At 40.4% G+C, this 21784-nt stretch overlaps 1 protein-coding gene across 1 annotated transcript in view; it reads left to right on the top strand.

Moving 5' to 3' along the window:
- The first annotated feature begins 975 nt into the window (after positions 1-975).
- The window catches only part of mrpl11 (mitochondrial ribosomal protein L11), a 48074-nt gene continuing 27265 nt past the window's right edge, over positions 976-21784 (top strand). The window contains exons 1-2 of the mRNA XM_084042107.1: positions 976-1047; positions 14370-14633. Coding sequence (XP_083898233.1) covers positions 14511-14633 — 123 coding nt within the window. The 5' untranslated portion in view covers positions 976-1047; positions 14370-14510. The remainder of the gene's footprint in view (positions 1048-14369; positions 14634-21784) is intronic.

A 21784-nucleotide genomic window follows, 5' to 3' on the forward strand; every position in this document is an offset into this window, starting at 1 on the left:
TAAGACTATAACATTGTGTCGGATAGGAAGTGAGTATAGTGACTGATTTTTGTTGTTTATTTCACAACTAAGAGGCTCAGTTGTGCAGATATGGCTAGATCAGACTTAAGTCTAGATTTTCTTTTACCTTTATTAGATTTTTTAAAAACTTTTTCTTGGTTTGTATCTCTATGTTCTCGTACCAGTACCTATCCTGTTGATCATGCCTACTGCTACACTGCTATGACACCTGCATCCCATAATCTGGGAGACCTTAATTTAGAGCGGCCTGCCAGAGGACCTCATGCTGGAATAAACACGGAAAGGCTGAACTAGCGATGGCTTCATGCGTTATTTATGGATCTTTTATGGCAGTGGTTCTCAACCTTTTCAGGCCACGACCCCTCAAAATAATCATATTTGAACTGGGGACCCCCCAAAAAAATCATATTTGAACTGGGGACCCCCCAAAATAATCATATTTGAACTGGGGAGTGGGGACCCCCCAAAATAATCATATTTGAACTGGGGAGTGGGGACCCCCCAAAATAATCATATTTGAACTGGGGATCCCCCATCCTCACAAGTACTTGGAATGTAGGAGTTTAGGCATTACAACTCACAACGCCTCGCTATGCGAGGTGTTGTGAACTTGTAGATTGGCTATTTTCAAAATTCTTGCCTCTTTTCTTATATTAATTGACAATTTGGCCAATGTTTGACCAGTTTAGTTATATAGTATAGTTTGTTGATTACTTTTGGTGCAGTAATGGTGTTTTCTATTTTGTTTTAACTTTTCTTAACTTCTCTGTCATCTGGGGACCCCCCCAAAAAAATTATTTGATGACACCCCCTGGGGGTCCCGACCCACAGGTTGAGAACCACTCAACCACTGTTTATGCAGTAACATTTTAGAAATGTCAGCGGCAGTACTGTTGTTACCCCTCCAGGCCAGTGGATGGCAGTATTGCGGGCATTAGTAGCCAGCAGTAGCACTGTTGATGAATCCAAGATGGCGGCGCCCTGTGTGGATTTGATAACGGCGTGAAGGTGCAACTAAACTGACAGGTATGATAAATAGTTATGTCTATGTTATTTCATCAAAATGTATAATATATGACATTGTCTTCTTTTGTATCAAGTGCATATGTGCCTGTTTCCTAAACGTATGTCAGGACATAGAGGGATAAGAGAGAAGCAAGGTGAAGGGCTGCAGGTTAGATCTCTGCATTGCAATTTGATTCACATGTTGTTTAGATACATTAAACGACAGCATCAAGATAGATATAGTAGTAATGATTTACAAAAAAAAAACATTTAGTTGTATCTTTCAACAATGTTAAAACATTCACCAAAATCTTCTGTAGCTCATTGTTGCTTCCCTTTAACGTTCATTGTTGCTGAGGTCTGGTTTAATGACACATAGAGGTGTATACATTGTTTTAAGTGCTGTGTAGAGGACACATGACAATGTCGAGATGGCATACCAGGTTAAGATGACTTGCTAGGACCCCCAGTTTAATAAGCATTAGGCCACGAACCCCCATTTGATACCATTTGCTATCTCTGGGACCCTAATCTATACTAAGAAATCCTACAGTCATGTAACTCCTCAAGGACCCCTGGGGGTCCCGGGACCCCAGTTTGAGAACCACTGTGCTAGAGGACCCCCCCCCCCCCCATCTAAGGTCTCATCTTGTCACTATAGTGACAAGTGACCTATCCCTGCCCCCCCCCCACCCCCACTACATATTGTATTCATGTTAAATGTGTGTTTTCTGACATTTAACCACTTAAACCCCTCACTACTTTGTAAACTTGACCATTGGCTCTGTACTCGGTCTGATTTTCTTCCCCTCTACACCAAACCTTCTTGCCAAAAAACGCCGATCTACAAGCTGTTGTGTGCTTGTTGTAGAGCTGCTATTTTCGCCTTATGTTCCCCTCAGAATAGGGATGCTAGGGTGGCTAGTGGTTAGTGTAAAAATAAGTCCCTATCACACAAAACTTTGGCGCCCCTGCCTCCCTGTAGTAACTCTGAGGACCCCCTGTTGAAGACCCCTGCTCTATGCGTTGTGTTGTGGAGGAGCTACTGTAGGTGTTTTGTGTTGTCCAGTAGGTTGGCCACAGCAGGGGAACATGGACAACAGTAATAATACAGTATTAGTGTTTGAACAATTTGAACAAAATGTGTCACCCCTCAGAGGTTGGCTGACTAATTTCTAGACTAACTCAGGGATTTCTTTGGAATTTGGAGGTGACTCTAGGAATGTGTACATATACCTAGTTACTAGTAAACTATTAACATTATAGCCTACTAACCTCCCCTTAAACAATTAGTAATGATAATGCCTTCCTAACACTGACTACAGGTGACAACTGGTTTAAAAAAAAAAAAATTGAAAAACTGTTCATTTACTGTATCTAGTTGGATCATTAAACTCACGATACCATGAAAACATTTTTTAGTTACTCCATTGCAGAATTTCCTTTTCATTGTTTCATCACTGCTTAGTGCTTTTCCAAGAGCATTATTTAAATGTATGTTGCATGTCAGGCAGCAACGAATACCATAATATATGTACACACAACACATACACACACACGCACACGTACACGCACACATACATTACATACACATGAGAGAGAAAGAGTTGCAGTATATATTATCAGTTACATCACCATTACAATGCCATTACAATGAATGGGATTTGTTTACATACCAGATAGCCCTGTTAATCAAGTTAATATCGTTGTTCAATCTTTCTTCCTGGACCTGAAAAGCATCTCTAAAATAAGATCATTTTTATCTAGTCAAGATCTCATTCTCATTAGAGTTGTTAATGCCCTAATTCATTGACAAATGCCCCAGCGATTAATGTGATGATTTATGTGATGATTTTTGTTTATCACATAGACACATACCTATAGCCTTATTGATGTTCAAGTAAAGAGGGTTGTTCAATTTTGCTTCCTGCACCTATGAAACATCTCTTAAATAAGATATTTTCTGAATAGAGTTGTTAATGCCCTTGCCCTTGCCCTTGATTCAACAGTGTTATGAAACATACTGAGTTTTGTAAAGATCTCCCCTAGTGGCCGATTTGAATGAATCTTTCAAGGTACATTTTGAGGCACTAGTGTAAATATATCTGTATCTGGCCCAGCAGTTGTTGACTCTGTCTATTTATGTGCTGAGCCCAGCTTTTGGATTTTATTGGTAATTTCTTTCAAAACTAAATCCTCCTACTATAAATGTGCAAAATCTCTGTCCGTCCATTCACGTATCTCCAGAACCGTCTGACCGACCAACTTCAAACTTCATACTTGTATCGCAGAGGTCCCGAGTGAGTGCAGTGCCCATATCTAGCCATATACAGTATAGAGAACTGATTGTCCAAAACCGCCGACCTGACCGGTATGCAGCCCATATATGGGGCCGACCGACTTTAAACTCGACGTGCGTATCAAGAGGACCTGAGGGCGTAATGTCATAGAGTTCAAAATAATAGAGAGGGCACCGGAAATCCCCTCCCATCCACTTGCATTGAATTGCTCACCCAGCGCATGGGCCGAAATCACCCCTTCTTCCGGTAGTGAAATGTGATGGGCGAGGCCTATTTGGGGCTTCTGTGACACGTTTTGCGTCACCTCGGTGCGCAGCCCTGTGCGCAAGCTTGTAAGTCGAGCCCATTGATCGAAACCGTTTTCGCTTGTGCGTGTATAGTGGCCCCAGCCGTTTTAAGCTGCAGTACCTATGAATGGCCAGCATGTCCAATGCGCCTCAATGCAACCTCTGGGTTCTGGGGTCTTGCGTAATGTGCCGAGTGGGAAGTCAGTCGGATCAGCGGATGTCCCAAAAATATTGATAAATCGACAAATCCCCATATATGGAGTACACTGAAGTCATTATGACATCATAGACTGGCATAGACGACTCCGTATTTGAGCATGCCTTACACAGAACTCCATATATGGGCATAAAAGGGACACATTCCCTTAATTTTACTTCGAGACTAAAAGCCTCATTTTTAGCGGCGCTAGCCGCTCTATACCTGACTTTGTCCGTGTGCGTACGTCAACGTTGTGATTGGTCAGGTGCGTACGTCAACAAAGCGATTGGTCAAGCTTCACGTGACACGTGGCTATAAACACATTATAAACACATATCGATGACAAAATGTATCAAAGGCGCCGCTACCTTCACACAGGGTGTGATTTTTATTTTCGTTTTGGTTAATTTAAATAATCTATCCTTCATTATTTTGTTGTTTTAGTTAAAGCGGCACTATGTAACTTTTTTTTTAAATGAATGTAATGTCCAATCTGTATGGTAGAGTATGTTAATACAATATAACTCATTGGGGTGGTTGTATTTTGTCTCCCTGCTCTTCTCTTCTATTGAGACATTTAGATCGTGTCAAAGGTCATGTCTCACAGGATCTGACATGAAGTTTGACCTGAAGGTCAAGATTCAATTTATCCCTTGAGCAAGCAGGCAGGCTCAATGGTAAACGAATTCAGCACTTGCGCAGGAAACCGGGTTCAAATCCGGGGTAGAAGAGGAAAGTTACATGTAGTTACATTACCAAATGTCTCACTTGTGGGACAATAAAGTTGACCTTGACCTTGGTGTTTATTTTGGGCATGCCATTGTAGGCATACATTTCACATTATTTTTTGTATTTTTCAAAAATAGAGCCACATGGGAGCTTGTAGATTCGCTATTTTCGAGTAGTATAGTTAAATGGTTTAACACAGAGTATATATACATTTGCACAAACCACATTATATGACCAGAATACATGTGGATCATGACTGCTACGGAAGTAAACCAAACAGTGGACAGTTACAGGAACAGACGCATGTTTGCTGAACACACACAGTCTGTGATAAGTAGGAAAGTGCAAACACCTATCTATTTAATTACACATGCTGTTCATCATATGAAACTGCTATTATCACCTTTTGAAAATGTATCTATTTTGAATTTCTTTTAAAAGATTCGCAGAGATTTGCCCAGTGGGAAGTCAGTTAGATCAGCAGATGTCCCAAAAAATATTGATAAATCGGCAAATCCCCATATATGGAGTACGCCGCAGTTTGACCTGAAGGTCAAGATTCAATTTATCCCCTGAGCAAGCAGACAGGCTCTATTTGCTCTATGGTAAAATAGAATCAGCACTTGCGCAGGAAACCGGGTTCAAATCCGGGGTAGAAGAGTAAAGTTACACCTTACTGTGCAGCTTTAACTAATAACCTTGCAAGTAAATAAGTAAAGTAATGCATACAACTTCCAGTCATTGGTTACAGTTTCTTACACTCTACCATTTACCAACTCAAAATAGGGTTTTGGTCCTTCAGAACCCCCACAAATTCAAAGACTCTTTAAATAACTTTATTATTTCAGCCAGACAGGTAATCCAGGTTAGCTTATAGCAGATAGCAGAGGAGTTCAGACCTTGGGTAAACCAGGTAATACAGGTTATTTTCGTTTGATTTCTCAGGGATTATCCAAAACCATCTAAAGTTCTTTGTTATGTTGGACTGACCTGCATCACTTGGCACCAACCAATCAATAATGAACCCCAGCCAGGCTTGGAGCTTGATGGGAGGAATACAGATTCCTTTTTTTTTTTTGTAGGACGACATCAGAATACTGCTGGCCTGTTGAGTGACTGATCAAATACACCGTCTTGTTATTGTATTGTATTTGTTATTGTATGGCCCCATCGATTGTATTGGAAGAATGTCTCTCTGTGTGAACATTAAGGGGTACCATTGGAAAGGTCAGCTGAAGTCTTCCTACAGTATTTACACTTATAGCTTTACTTTAAATATATACTGTTATGTGGTATGTTTCTTCCCATTTCTACAAGTACAAGGGAATAGGGATTACCCAGCCTGATTTGACTATTTTGACATTCTGCACAAATTTGGCACATTGGCTCATTTCATATCATATATCTTATAATATATCATTATTCGAACAAGTCTCAAATCATATTATATATTATGTATATTTTCATCAAAGGGTGAAGAAACCGCCATCCAGTTTCATTTCCTCTCTGCCATCCCACTAGTTTAAAAAAAATGCTATGAAATGTGCATTGAGAGAGCTGCAGTGGAGAGGGTGGAGGGCCTATCCCCACCTGCATAAATGATTGATTACATAGTTATACTAAAGCCTGATTATACTTTGTCGTATTACAGTGTCCATTGGTCTGCTATTTTGGCACACAAGTGTAAATTAAGCATGAAATATGACGCTATGAAACCTCCAGTGACTTTCCCCTACTTCTGATAAAAAAAACTAAAGAAAACAATATCACCCCCCCCCCCCCCTTCCTGAATAAAAAACGGACTGTCCATTACTTTGCAGATATAGCCACTTAAAGGTAGGGTAAGTGATATTTTTTGGTTAAAACAAAAAGTATTTTGTTAAAAGGTTAAAATACTATATTCTGATAGTAATCATTGCTATAGAGTGCTTTTTCAGTAACAGATGTCTCCCTGTCTCTCCAGCTCTTTAATAAACAGAAAATACATTTTTCGGTAGGTGTCAAAATCTCAGCCAATCAGGAGAAAGTACCCATTTTTAAGCTTAATTTGTATAGTGTTCCAGTTCCAATTTTTCTGCTCATTTCTTAGTGTCATCACTTCCAATTTCACTTGTTTAATCTGTATCCTGATTGAGTTCTCTGTCCTGGTTGGATAAAATTGGAAATGAAACTGAAACGAAAAATGCATTTTCTGTTTAATAAAGAGGTGGAGAGACAAGGAGACTCCCAATACTGAACAAACACTCTATAGCAATGAGTACTATCAGAATATAGAGCTATTTAACACTTATTTTAACCAAAGCAAATCACTTACCCTACCTTTAAATCCTATGTCATACTAAAAAGCAGACGCGTTATGAGCTTGTAGATCTGCAATTTTTTAAAAGCTTGACAATTTCTGGAATATTTGAGTACATTTACTTTGGTACTCAAAGTATATTTTGATGCCAATACGTTTGTACATTTCAAGCCCCCCCCCCCCCCCCCCACACACACACACACCCCATACACCAAGCACCAATCAGGTGCGTAACTGATGACAATTAGGAGAATGGAAACAGCTGATCAACCGGAGCCAAGTCTACACACACATACAACACAGTCAGATATTACCAAGTCAAAGAGAGCTCTGCCTGGGACCTCGACAATTTGTACTTTTTAATACTATTATTTTTTGGCTTGAAGCGAGCCCACACTGAACAGTATTTTCTAGTTTGATATTGTTATCCACCCTGTACGTTCAGTTCCAATGAACTGGATAAAAAGCTTATGTAGATGATCCATCCACAGACACAGACGTGTAATGTAAATTTCCTTGAACAAGACGTTGTTCAAGGCTGCTCTGTGCTCACTCATCCCACTGTAAATGCTGTGGATTAGAGAGTCAATAGTGAGTAGACTTCACTGTACTCTAAAACTGTAAAAAGTTAATTTAACTCTGAGAGCGTACAAATGGACCCCTTTGGGTCCATTTGTACGCTCTCAGAGTTAAATCAACCCTCAGGATTTTACTGTCTGTGAATGCATAAAATGAGATGTAAATTCTGCCACTAGATGGACTGCCAGAACAAGAGAAGAATATAGCCTGTTGTCAGTGCAGAGTGCATATAGTCTCCTTGGAAGACGAGGATTAGGCCCGCATCATTTAGGGAAATAGGGCTGATTACTTCACAATTGGATGCTGTCCATTTCTTCTTCATTTAGTATGCAAATTATGAGTTTCCGTTGATGCGGACATCCTGTCTGTGGACAAGGAATAATGTGCCTTTTACTTGGGAGTTTAAAGGCTCAGACAATGGTTGCAGAATACTTGATGAGTGACTGTGTGTCACATTGTCAAACCTTACGGCAAGTTCATGTTGCACATTACAGCAACAAAGTCCTTTACACAGAAAATTAAGAGCATTAAGAAACATCATTTAATTATGACGCATTAAGTTACAATGTAGAACAAAAAAATGAATCAAAAGCCTAAATAAGGGTAGCTCAATCAGTGCGTTGACCACATGCTCCTGTGAGTTGCGAGGACCCTGGTTCGTAATTATCCGACTCCCGGTATCATATCTCAGGTGAATGATAGTGTTGTGTTGCTGTGAGCAACAAGGGGTGGTTACACATCAAAGGCAGTTTAGTTTAGTTTAGTTTTGTCCTCGTTCAGTGCTCAACAAAAAACTAAACGAGTCTCTTTGTGGTGCCTTTGAGACACCTCGGGTGCTTGACTTTATTCATCGGCACAAACAGTCTGTTGTTGCTGGAGTCTATTTGTGTAGGGAAAAAAGAAATGCACTGCAGATGCTTCTGCATTTCTGTGCCGTGATCTTCTGTGACATGTATAAAAAGCAGGCCCTGCTGACCTTGGTTTCGTATCGACAAATGTGGAAAAAAACTAAATGTGATGTGGTCAAATGAGTCATCCTTCACCATATCTCCACTGTTCCATTCTGGTCAAACCAAGCCCCCAGAACCGAGAGGGAGCAGTGAAGCGCATTGGACATGCTGGCTGTTCTTAGGTACTGCAGCTTATTACTGCTGGGGCCAGACACATGAACGAGCGAAAAAAAAATTGACTAATGGGCCCGACTCACAAGCTTGCGCACAGGGCGAGGTGACGCAAAACGTGTCACATAGGACCCAAATAGGCCCGCCCGCCACATTTCCCAACACAAAGGGGTGAAAAGGGAGTATGCGCTGGGTGAGCACCTCCATACAAGTGGATGGGCGGGCGATTTCCGGTGTCCTCTATTATTTTTGAACTCTATGGGTTAAACAGAGTCAGGGTGCTGCTCTTATTGTTCATGACATATTGGCTCACTGGAAACACTCTGCTACACCAGTGGGTCTCAAGTCAGCTTGGGGTCCAGGTACCCTCATGGTTCCTTGAGGGGTTCCAAATGGCCCCTTACGGGTGTGTAACTCTGAGAGTGTCCATTTGGTTCCATTTGGGTTATGGGGGTCCTTGAACTTAAAAAGTTTGAGAACCACTGTGCTACACTAATTGGAACAGAGCCTTTATTAGTATCATTGGTAACACCTGTGAAGGAAGTAAGGAAGAGGCCCACTTTCCTTCCAATATGGCTGCTGTGCATAGAGCCTATTGGTTGAGTGCATGTGTGGCGTCGGCCTGAAGAACAGTACTGGCCTGACTGCGTAACCCAGTCAGTGAAGGGGTCTGGTGCCTTTGTTATGTGTGTGGGCCGGGGGCAGTTTCCTGGCATGGTTTGGGTCCACGTGTCCCCTTAGGAGGAAAGGGTCACTGCAAAAGTGCAAATCAATACAAAGTTATTCTGAAATGAACACTTATATTCTGATGGGAATGGTGTCTTCCAGGATGGCAGTGCCCCCATCCACAGGGTCACTGAATATTTTCATGAGTATGAAAATCAGGTGAATTAAATGCTATGGCTTTCACAGTCCAGTCCACCAAATCTCAACTGAGGGAGATTTTGGACTTATGCATTAGACCAGCCAGGGGTTCCCAAACTTTTGTAAGCTCGAGACCCATAAGAGATATTTGGTAATAAATAATGATTAATTAAAGGTAAGGTAAGTGAAATACAGTATCTACTTCCTCTTTTCTTAATATCAAACCAAAGCCTGCACACTATAAAGGGCTGCAACAGACAACTTATCCTATCAAACATTAAAATGCATGAATGCAGTATGAAGCTCTAATAAGTTAATACCATAATGGACATAATGTGTCCATTGTTGTGTCCTATCAGATCTATAGCACACAACAAACGGTTAAACTCTTAACTATGAACATTTTGTACATTTTTGTTGTCACAGTCTTGTGGCCCCCGACTTCAAGTCCTTTTACAATTGTGTCCCGCTGCCTAATCTAGTTGAATACCCTGCTATAGAGTGTCTTTTAATTACGGGTGCCTGCTGTCTCTCCAGCTCTTACTTAAACAGAAAATGCTTTTTTAGGTCAGGAGACCAATTTTATCCAATCAGAAACTGATTACTGAGAACTCACAGGATACAGGATAAACAAGTGAATTGGAAGTAATGTCACAAAGAAATGAGCAGACAACATTGAAACTGAAACACTCTAAGATTGAAGCTGAAAATGCATGTTCTGTTTATTAAAGAGATGGAGAGACCCCTGTTAATGAACAAGCACTCTAGTCTATAGCAATGATTCATTCACTGTATCACAATAGAGCTTTAACCTTTTAACAAAGGATGGAGGAGGATGCCATGCCATTATTAGACCCTGTAAGCATAGTCTCAGGAGAGATCTGTGTGTGTGACAATCTCCATAGAGGGAGAGAGAAAAGAACTTGGTCTCAACCCATATACACAAGCCTCTGCAAAAAGATACTAGCGATCAACTGAAAAGTGTTCATGTGTCTCTTTTTATTTTTTGTCATACACTGTCACGCCGGTTGGGCGTATAGCGTTAAATTAAGTAGGGATACATATGTGCCAAATCACCCAACATGTTATTTTCAAATCTAGCATGCTTGTTCGGCAACTCATATGTCTATGAGTTTAAGACGGTGCTGTATTAGGCTATGTCCACACATACAAGGGTAATTTTTTATCCTCCTTCGTTTATTAGTTGCAAGCTTTGCTGGATGTGGCCGTCTAAACTCAAATGCAGAATTTGGTCAAAAAGACAGGAGAATGTGGACCAGGTCAACATTCTAGCCGGTGCTAAATGGTAAACACACAAGTTGTGGATAAAGGCCCATGTTTCTGACAGACTGAGTATGGTGGGGTAAAATATACAAATGATTGGAAATTGACCATTACAGGCTACAGCCATTGCTGATCAAAATGTAAATAGGCCTATACCTTGAAGAGATCTCTTGTTTTGCTTTGTAGTGGAGGTGCTTTGCTAAGTGATGATCCATGTCTATATTTCACATAGTGGTGGTGGCTGGCGAGAACCTGAGCTAATGACCTGAATAGCCTGTAAACAACCATGTGATAACATGCGATTGAGTGTAGTTGTGGATTTGGCAGTGTGTTGTCCGTCCTGTTCACCAGCAGTAGTAAATACTCAGACATGCATTTGGAGGATGCAGCCTTTTGTATTGACTGATCATTGTGCTTTCCTACCGCAGGACCTAAAGCCAATCATTGAATAGTACACACATCATTAAGACCTCCCAGAGGCACACTTTGGCCATGTTTAGAAAACGTGAAAAAAAATGGTTAGGAAACTGGCATAAATCCAGGAATTGGCACAGTTATAACCATCCTGTGCCATTGTGCAAAAATGGAAATGCAATTAGAAAGGTTGTTTAACTATTCTCAGAACGGACCGTTGTATAGTGCCATGGAAAAGCCCTGACTTAGTATTGGGTTTTCCTTAAATTATTTGTCACATCGTAGCTGTCGGGCAGAAACCATGTCTCCTTATTTAATTGTTTCATGTTTTAATTCATTAATACCCATAAAAGGACAGTGTCACACAATAGTAGTGAAAATAGCTGCTCTACAAGCTCACAGCGCATTGTGATGCAACTCATGAGCTTGTAGATCTACTATTTTCTGCGATTTTGAAATGTTTTTGAAAAATCGTGAAATCCTTTGAAAAATCCTGAAATCTTTTGAAAAATCCTGAAATCTTTTGAAAAATCTGGAAATTCTTAGAAAAAACGTGAAATATTTTTGGAAAATCCTGAAATATTTTTTCTTTTGAAAAATCTTGCCTAATCTATGGGTTTTAATAAATATTTAACCAATGAAAAGTATTAACAATGAGCTTGTTTGTTGTGACTACATTTTAAACTACACATTGAAACACTGGTTATTTTTTCCATTTCCTGAAAGGAACATTTTGGACTATATATATATATAATTAATTCATTTATTTATTTATTAATTATATATATATCATTTAAATCACACTCCGGCCATAAAAACTAATTTATGTATATACAGACACTCTCAAGGACAATTTCTCAGTATTATCAAGAACACCGTTAAATCAAATATTAATTTAACCTCCTTGAAATGTAAATATAGCACATGTAACTCTAGAGAATTGCTTAAATGATGAGGGGGGCATTTAGAGGTTATAGGATTTGAATACTCAAGCAAGCTAATACCTCCACACAGTTGAGTGCACAACGCCACTATGGTCTTAAAGAAGCTCAATGAGGTCTACAATTTTACGGCATTTAGATTAATTTCTTTAATCAAGAGTTTGAATTATATAGTTTTAATAACTTTGAAGTCGTCCCCACAGAAAACAGTTGTTTCTATTCTGTTCAGTCTGAAGAACTTTGTCTGGACATAGGATAATCAATAAACGATTCATCTTGAATTCTTTCATCATGCATTTCAGTGTTGGAAATACATTTTCTGGTACGTTATTCAGCTTTTCCTTGCAAAGGTTGTCAAAAAGTAGGCTGAGTGCGGTTGGAATTTGGTACAAAGTTAACCATGATTTTAATGCATTTCCTATCCTATTTAATGCATATTAACATTTTCCACTATGACTTTCATAATGGCTGCATTGCTCACATCATCAAAATCTATTTGGATTTATGGATTTATCATTATAGGCTTTGTTAGTAATTATTATGTTCTTGTTATAATTAACCATGGTCTAAATGAATGTAACCTGGCCTAATATAGCTGCTTAAATTGTCTGAACTATGTAAAATATCTGCCTTTAAATCACAACAAGACATCTGCAACATCATAATCAAGTATTTGATCTTATAGTCTTACCAGGGTTTGCTGCCGTGGGATTACCATTTATTTAGTCACTGTCTTGTGACTCCATTGTGTGAAAATGACTGTCACTTCAGTTGTTATGCCTTATGTAGGTCAATTCTTCTTCAGCTTTCAGGCTTGGCCTTGTGATGAGTGATTTCATTGTTCATGGGAACTGCTGTTTCCATTATTCATACTGACAGATATTGGAGTTATGGTTCATCAAAGCATGATGTTGTCTTTTCACCCACTGCTCTCCAAATGTTATTCCCTTGGTCCCAAATTGGGATTAAAACCCTACATCAGCTGCAATTCTTAATTGTTTTTCATTTTTTTCCCTCAAGCCTAGTGTTTCGCAAGGACATGGCTGATGTTTTTCAGTCGTGTCACAGCCATAAGCATTTATTCGTACATTTCCATCATGCAATGGCTTGGTGTTATGAGTTCATATGTTGCTGTTTGATACCTAAAGTGGGTTTTGTCCTCAACCTCAGATTTTATGCATTCTGCTCTCTGTTTTTCCACCTGCTCTAAAATTGATTCCGACTGCAACAAGATATTTCACCGGCGAGCGAGGTAGCCGAACGCGTTAGGTGAGCAGCATGAAATTGACTTCTGAAATGTTGCAGCGTACGTGAGTGATATCGTATTCATGCTAAATGGCATCTATTTAAAACTGTCTGCACAGTGAGCTTATCAATTTAGACAAACATTACCTCCTCGGTGCACTTAAACAGGTGAGATAATTGGTAGCCGAGATAGAATCACAACTTGTTTCTCTTATTTGTACATCTGCAGCAGTATGAGGTCTCCTCATATTGTTTGTCTGTAGTTTTTCTTCTTGATCTAATTGGGACACCCTCAGTGCTTGGATTTTACTGAATGCAGGGCAACAATTGCCTAAACCATAAAACATTTATCTGTCCCTTGGCTTTAGTCATTGATCTCTTTCTTAACTGCCATTTCTCTGTCATTTTTTTCCCACCAACAGCGGATTATAGGCCTGTTTTTATGCTTCCTGCCTTTCCGGAGGGAGGCCATCAGTTCAGGCCATTCTCCCCACTCCGCTAATTGCCTGAATTGAATTTGGTAAATGCATTTGCAGGTGGAATAAAAGATGGGCATCTCCCCTCTACCTCCCTGTAGAACGAGAACCCACCCCAACCGCATATTAATGTTGTCACTCAACCCCCTGCCCCATCGTGAATGGCTGTCAGTGGGCGGACGCCCTTGACCTTGAGTGATGGGAAGCTTCTGCAGGCTGGAGGCCTGTTGGACCGTACCGTAGAGTTAATGGTGGTATGCCCCCTGTGATTCTTATCAGGAGACGTTTAAATCCTACCAGCACCAGGGTGTCTTCATCAGGCCTAGCGTCTCACTCTGCCTTTCCTCCGCACCGCAAACAGCTCCAGGGTCGCTTTCACTGAAACGATCGAAGGGAAAGATTTTTTTAATTAACCGACTGCTACAGAACGGTATAAAAAACCTGTTTGTTCCCCGTGGGTATGTGTATTGATTTGAGTGTATGATGTTTTAATGAGGCTGCCATGTAAATGATTTGTCGTGGCTGGCACGCTGTAAAGGCTAATTTGTTTGTTTTTCTTCTCAAATGTGCTAATTCTCTGTGGTTTGCTTTTTATGTTTGCACAGGGGCGGAGAAAGGGCTTTTCTGGCACACACACACACACACACACACACACACACACACACACACACACACACACACACACACACACACACACACACATACTGTACACTCTCTCTCTCTCAGAGAGACCAGAAATACCGAACATGTCAAAGATATCCAAGGCAGCAAAAGCCGTGAAGAAGGTGGATCTTGGGGGCGTGATCCGTGCCATCGTGAGGTCGGGACAAGCCAAGCCAGGCCCACCGCTCGGACCAATCCTGGGACAGGTAATGTTCTGCACGTCTTATTTCACTTCCCTGCTACTAAAGGGCAGTATCACACCCAGACCTTCAGGCAGCAGCACAGAGAATCTCTGGAGAATGGGTGCTTTGAGGGGTGACTGAGATGGCATAAACACAGAGGGCACTACAATATTTTAGCATTTGTCTTTAACCCATTCAATCCAGGAACGCATCTCTGTCATTTTAGATTTCTTTGGCTATTCAAAAATAGCAGATTTACAAGCTTGTAGATCTGCTATTTTTGAAAAACCATGAATTATTTAGCAAATCTTTGAATATGTACTTTTTTTAAGCGAACATTCGTAAGATATTTTGTTCCAGTGACCCCCCCCCCGAAGCAAAGAGTTGAGTTACAAATGTTCGCTTTAAAAAAATATATATTCAAAGATTTGCACAAATGTTCACGATTTTTCAAAAATAGCAGATCTACAAGCTCGTAAGTTCCACGCTATGATCTTGTAGATGCAAAGCTAGCTGCTATAACTAAAAATGTAAAATGACACAGTATACTGTATGCGTTCCTGGATTGAATGGGTTAATGAATTGGCCAGTCACAAGAAGAAAACAAAGACACAGAATATATTTTCTCTTTCTGTATATATAGACTATATATTTTATATAGTCAATATTTTGAAGGCTTTCTTTTACCAAGCCTTGAAAGATGTTTATGATGGCAAAAAATGTCAGAACTGAAAATGGTATACTTTATTTAACAGTGACATTTTATGGAAGACGTTTTGTGTGGAGGTTGTTTGTGCAACCTTTGAAAATCTCCTCCGAGGAGCCCCATTTCTCTCAGTCACTCGGTTTCCAGAAGTAAATAATGCAACAGGCTGGAATGAAGGGGGCTTCACCGACACCAGAGTCTTTATGTTCCTTTATTTCTTTTTAGTTGCCTCTCATAATGCCATGGTGGTTCCAGTCCTCCCTCCCCTTCTCCACATGCTGAGTTTTTAATGCATTTCCGGGAGGAGGGCTCCATTTTATCACGTGACCTGCTTCTCGGAGCTAAGAGCAGACATGGCAAAGCCTATTGCCAGTTTGCCACGTTTCTTCTCGTCAATGCCATAACACACAACCTGACTTTTCTCCCAGGTCCAGTTAAAGGGCAAGACCACTTTGGTAGAGGTTTGGGTTGTGTGGCCTTGCCATGGTGTAACTCCAAAGGTGGACAACAAATCAAAAATAATTTCTCCATTGATTACAAATGGATAATTCAAAATATGCTCCTCATTGACTTACATTGTACGGTAAAACAGCTCTCAAAGTCACTCTTTTAGCACGTAAATGAACCCAAACATAGCTGATTCAGACAATATAGATTATCACCAAACCCAGTACTGTTTTTTTTTTTTATAAAAATGTCAACTTCCTGTTGATTTGACTATTTGAAGATCTGGATCCGGATCCGCCGATCCAGTCCGGGTTTTCTACTTATTAAAAATGGCAAAATCAACAAGAAGTTGACATTTTTATTTAAAAAAAAAACAGTACTGGGTTTGGTGATGCTCTATATTGTCTGAATCAACTTTGTTTGCGTTTGTTTACGTGCTAAAAGAGTGACTTTGAGAGCTGTTTTACCGTACAATGTAAGTCAATGAGGAGCATATTTTGAATTATCAATTTCTAATCAATGGAGCTATATTTTTTTATTTCTTGCCCACCTTTGGAGTTACATCATGGCAAGGTAACTACACAACCCAAACCTCTACCAAAGTGGTCTTACCCTTTAAAGTCACTCTTTTAGCATGTAAACGTATACAAAGTTGATTCAGACAATATAGAACATCACCAAACCCAGTACTGTTTTTTTTTTTTATAAAAATGTTAACTTCCTGTTGATTTCGCTATTTTTATTAGGAAGAAAACCGGATCCGCGGATCCGGATCTTCAAATAGTAAAATCAACAGGAAGTTAACATTTTTATTAAAAAAACAAACGGTACTCGGTTTGGTGATGTTCTATGTTGTCTGAATCAGCTTTGTTTGTGTTCGTTTACAGGCTAAAAGAGTGACTTTGAGAGCTGTTTCACTGTACAATGTAAGTCAATGAGGAGCATATTTTGAATGATCAATTTCTAATCAATGGAGCAATTATTTTAGATTTCTTGTCCACCTTTGGAGTTACATCATGACACAACCCAAACCTCTACCAAAGTGGTCTTGCTTTTCAATCACATTATCCTCATTGGAGCGCAGGAGCCACACATTCCTCTTCTATCTCATAGAAGTCATGCTGTGCTGCTCCTCTGCATCTTGGTCTAACTCAATTCATCCTCGCATTGAAATTATGTTGTGCGGAATTGGTGGTGGTAGTGGTGGGGTGACGGCAATCATGAGCAGTCAAGAGGTGCACGCACATCCATAAGTCAGCTATTTCGACGGGTGCCAGATCAGAATAAATAATAACGTAGAGAGAGAGAAGGTCTGCACACCGTCTTAATCCATTAAGACCGCGAACGCATCGTGTCATTTTAAGATTTCTTTGGCTGTTCAAAAATAGCAGATATACAAGCTCATAGCTCAAATCTGTGCTTCTGGGGGCGTCCCTGGAACAAAATATTTGTAGATTGGAGGGGGGGGGGCGGGGGGCGGGGGGGAGGGTCCATGGTCAAATACATATCATTTTGTGGGTCCTTGACATGAAAAAAGTTTGAGATCCACCAGTTTCTTTCAAAAAAACCTGTTAGCTTTAAAGAATACACATATTCAAAGATTTGCACAAATGTTCACGATTTTTCAAAGCAAATAGCACATCTACATTGTTTATCTGCTATTTTTTAATAGCCCAAAGTATAAAAGTATAGTCAAAAAAACTAAAATTATACAGTAATATGCGTTCCCGGATTTAATGGGTTATGCTCCCAGTATGCCTTACGAAGGCCACATGTACTTTTCTACCGCTGCATAAATACATATATTTTTCTGGGAACATGAAGACGGTGTGCAGACCTTCTCTCTCTCTACGTGACAGCAATCATGGTCATCCTTGGATCTGCAACCCAGAAGTCACATTTTCCTCGACGGTTCCCAGGCCAAAGACATTAGTGTCTCTATCTGTTCTACCTACCCACGGACATTAAAGCCAGGTGCCCTAAGTGATGCCTGTTTGTTAAATATTGTAGTACTATATTCTAATGGTAATCAATGCTATAGAGTGTTTGCTAAGTGACAGGGGTCTCTCCAGCTATTTAGTAAATGGAAAAAGCATTTTCAGGTCAGGATACCACTTTCATCCAATCAGGAGAGAGATCTCGTACAGGGTACAGGATAAACAAGTGAAATTGGAAGTGATGAAACAAAACATTAGCAGAAAAGAAATGAACTGGAACACTATAAAATGTAAGCTGATCATTAGGTTCTGTGTCCTGATTGGATCAAATTGGTGACCCACCTGAAAACTGGAGAGATGAGGAGACCCCTGACCATCTATAGCAACGATTACGGAATATAGAGCTTTCACTTTTTAACAAACAAAACGTTTCGTTTTAACCAAGAACCAAGATCACATACAGCACCTTTAATATCACACCTTCCAATACTCTAGCTGAGGGAAAAAGCAGCTCACACTAAGTTTAATCTTAAATGATTGCATCCTGTGGCATAACAGATGGTGTTTTCTGTGCACTCTATTTACTTGATCATTTACCATTACTGTCATTTGTTGACTCTGGATAAGAAAAGAGCGTATGCTGTGTGGTTTTATCGTGTGTTCGTGTTGTATCGTGCACACTGCACAGTTACTGCCACTATTTGTTCATCTGAGAACTACACCTCATGTGTTAAATAATACCACATACTAGTACAGTACTATGCCATTATTTTTGTACATAATCCAGACATACAGTAGATCATTACTTTGAGGTTTAATATGACTGGGATAGAATAGATTTTCTCCATTACAGTGATCTTATAGTACATTCTGTTCTTAGTATATGTAGATTAAATAGATTTTTCACGTCTTGTTATAGTCTTAGCTAGGGGTGTGCCGATATATCGTCCCGCGATATATCGCGATACGTTTTCGCGACGATATGTATCGTTTTGGGGAAAAAAAATATCGTTTTTGAATTTTTTTTTTTTTTTTTTTTTTTTTTTTTTTACAATCATAATAATCAGGCATGCAAACGTCCCCGAAGTGAAAAGAGTGACAACATGTTTTTTTTTCGGGTCAGGTGTCATACTATTTGGATTCAAAACGGCTATTGTAGCTGAAAAGCTACAAGTTTGCATGTCTGAATAATGCAAAAACAGAATTATTTGTTTGCATTTTCTTTTTTTCTCCTCCATATATTTTCATAATAAAAAAAGTGCGTATCGTATCGTATCGAAATCGTATCGAAGTTGTGAGCCAAATATCGTATCGTATCGTTTGGTGAAATTAGTGTATCGGCACACCCCTAGTCTTAGCCCAAGTTCTTAGACTAGCTCTTATGAGTTCTGATTAAGAACATGACTATGAGGAAGATGCAGTTGCATCGAAACGTCAGTCATTATCTATTTGTATTAGCACCTTAATAGAAAGAGGCTTTTTAATTGTCCGAGCTGCTCCAGCGTATTCTCTTCTACAATTTCTGTTTAAGAACATAAGATAGCATAAGAGCCACTCATCACATGGGACTGCTGTCTTGCCACCCATGTATGGCTTTTTTATTTTTTTCACCCTATCAACTGTTTTGAGGTTGTTGTTTTTTTTATCTTCACTTCAGTCATTGCCAATTGCTATTGCCTTGTGTATAGTCCCTGACTGTCACCGCCAACCCCCTACTGTTTTGTTTGTGAAGGGTATAGATGAGCACATGTCTCTTCCGATACACATGGAGTTGCCAGCTGCTTCACTGGGAGGATGTGACACATACGGAGGAACACGCTAACTTGCCCAGTTCTGCTCCCTGCTGAATAGGAGTTGCTAGTGCAATGACAGATCGCCCACCCACTAAACACAGCAAATTGTGTTTGTTGGGAGCATCCAGCCAAGCTGAAGGCACAACAGAGGAATTGAACCCCAGTCTCCACAGTGGTGGGCAGGTTATGGCTGTTTTTGCGGCCCTAATATCTGTCCTGGGTACTTGTAGTACATTTGCATATCTTGCAACTGTCAGGTTGACTTGAATGATCACCGCCTCATGAAATATGCTTGGACCGGAGTGCTGCTGCCGTTTCATATCTCCGCTATGATGAATGATTCAGTCATCCGTCTATTAGATGTGTCTCCTTGTCCCACTCTTGGGGTTTGTGTCTCAGCAACAGTGGTAATGAGGTGAGGTTACTTGCATCCAAGCAAAGCCAAACCGTATGTTGTTCTCCTCTAAGAAATTCTCCTTCCTTCTTCTTAGTGTTGGCTTGTCTTAACTCTCTTGCTCCATCGGGCTCACAGTATCTCACTGTTAGTAAACTGTAAATAAATGGCAGCTGGCAGACGATTTGCTTCAAGGCTTGGGCACCGGACCTTTAATCTCACCACGTCTCTCCTCTTTGGCTCTTCTTTCCACCCTCTCCGACTAACCACCCTTGACAGGGTAAGCGCGGAGCGGTGGTGCTGCCTGTCGGCCGCGGGGCAAATTTAAACAAACGAGAGAAATAAAAGCGGGAGGCGAGAGACGTTACGGGGGTTGGGGGTGAGGCAGACAGCTTTTGGTGGGGGGTAATAATAATTACAGACTGTGCAGTGAAATTAGCACTGTTTAACCCATTTAGATCGGGAAATGTTCTGTGCCATTTTAGATTTCTTTACAAGCTCATAGTGCGGCACTGAGTGCCACGCTATGAGCTTGTAGATCTGCTTTTTTTTTTTTATCGTGAAAATGTATGCAAATCTTTGAATATATATATTTTTAAAGCGAATATTTGTAAAATATTTTGTTCCAGGGACCTCCAGAAAAAAGAAAAAAAAATTGCACAAATGTTCAAGATTTAAAAAGAAAACTGATTTACAAGCTCTTAGCGCTTTGAGCTTGTATATCTGCTATTTTTGGATAGCCCAAAGTATAAAATAATGGTTATAGCAAAAACAAAATTATGACACAGATGCGTTTCCGGGTCTTAATGGTTTAATGAAAAGAAAGGCTGAAAAGAGATGGGCAACAACAGAAGGATGAATGTTGGAGAAGAGGCTTGTGGGGCTTTTCTTTTAGCAGAGGGGGAATGCTGAGTGTTGTTGTGAGGGCTCTAACAGGTGGAACAGATACAGTGGGGCTCAGTGTTTGCTGTCTGAGGCTGCTGCTTACATTCTCAAAGCTTTTATGATACATATGGGAACTTCTCTATCGGGGGGGGGGTTCTGTACATCGCCGACATGTGTGTTTGAAATGTAGGGCGAGCCGAGGGAGTCCTGAGATGAAAGCAATCGGGTGGGCGGGAGATGGATACTGACTATACTGAGATGTTCGTCCCTGTGCTCCTTCCCTAGCCCCACCCCCCTACACCCCCCACCTCCACCCGCAGATGCACCACCGAGAAATTCCGCAGAGAATGTTTAAATGAATCGAGTTCTCCGTGCACCACTGTGTGCATTAGAGTTTTTTTTAGCCTTAACGCATCCTGTAAATATGCCCAGTAAATCAAGCGTGAAGCAGTCATGAATTATCTCTCAGCAGTTTGACAAATGGCCCCAATTTCAATTAATAGGAGCATTAATGGTTGGAGGGAGTCAGATGGGTGTGGGGGTGTATAGGGGCCACCGACTCCGTCTTGAAAAAGAAAACACACACTTCCTCTCCTTTTGAGACACACACACACACACACACACACACACACACACACACACACACACACACACACACACACACACACACACACACACACACACACACACACACACACACACACACACACACACGCATGCATCACATCACATCAAGAGTTCTCTTTCAACATTAAAGCGAGACAAGGCGCCGTCTCGCTCAAGGATTACAGAGTATCTGAACTGATAGTGTCGCTGGCGTAATTGTGATAAATGACGGTCTTTCCTCGGTATGCCAGTGCCACTCTGCACGAAGAATAGCTCGCTTTTCTGACTCGAATAGTGTATGTGGAGAGCTTCGTTTTAATTCATGTACTCCAGCATCACTCTTGGATGTTTGAATATATCAAGTGATTTTTGTTTTTCCAGAGTGTGAAATGGAAGCTGATAGGCTT

Source organism: Gymnoscopelus microlampas (genome assembly GCF_963454915.1).
Source record: "Gymnoscopelus microlampas genome assembly, chromosome: 18".
Lineage (NCBI taxonomy): Eukaryota > Metazoa > Chordata > Actinopteri > Myctophiformes > Myctophidae > Gymnoscopelus > Gymnoscopelus microlampas.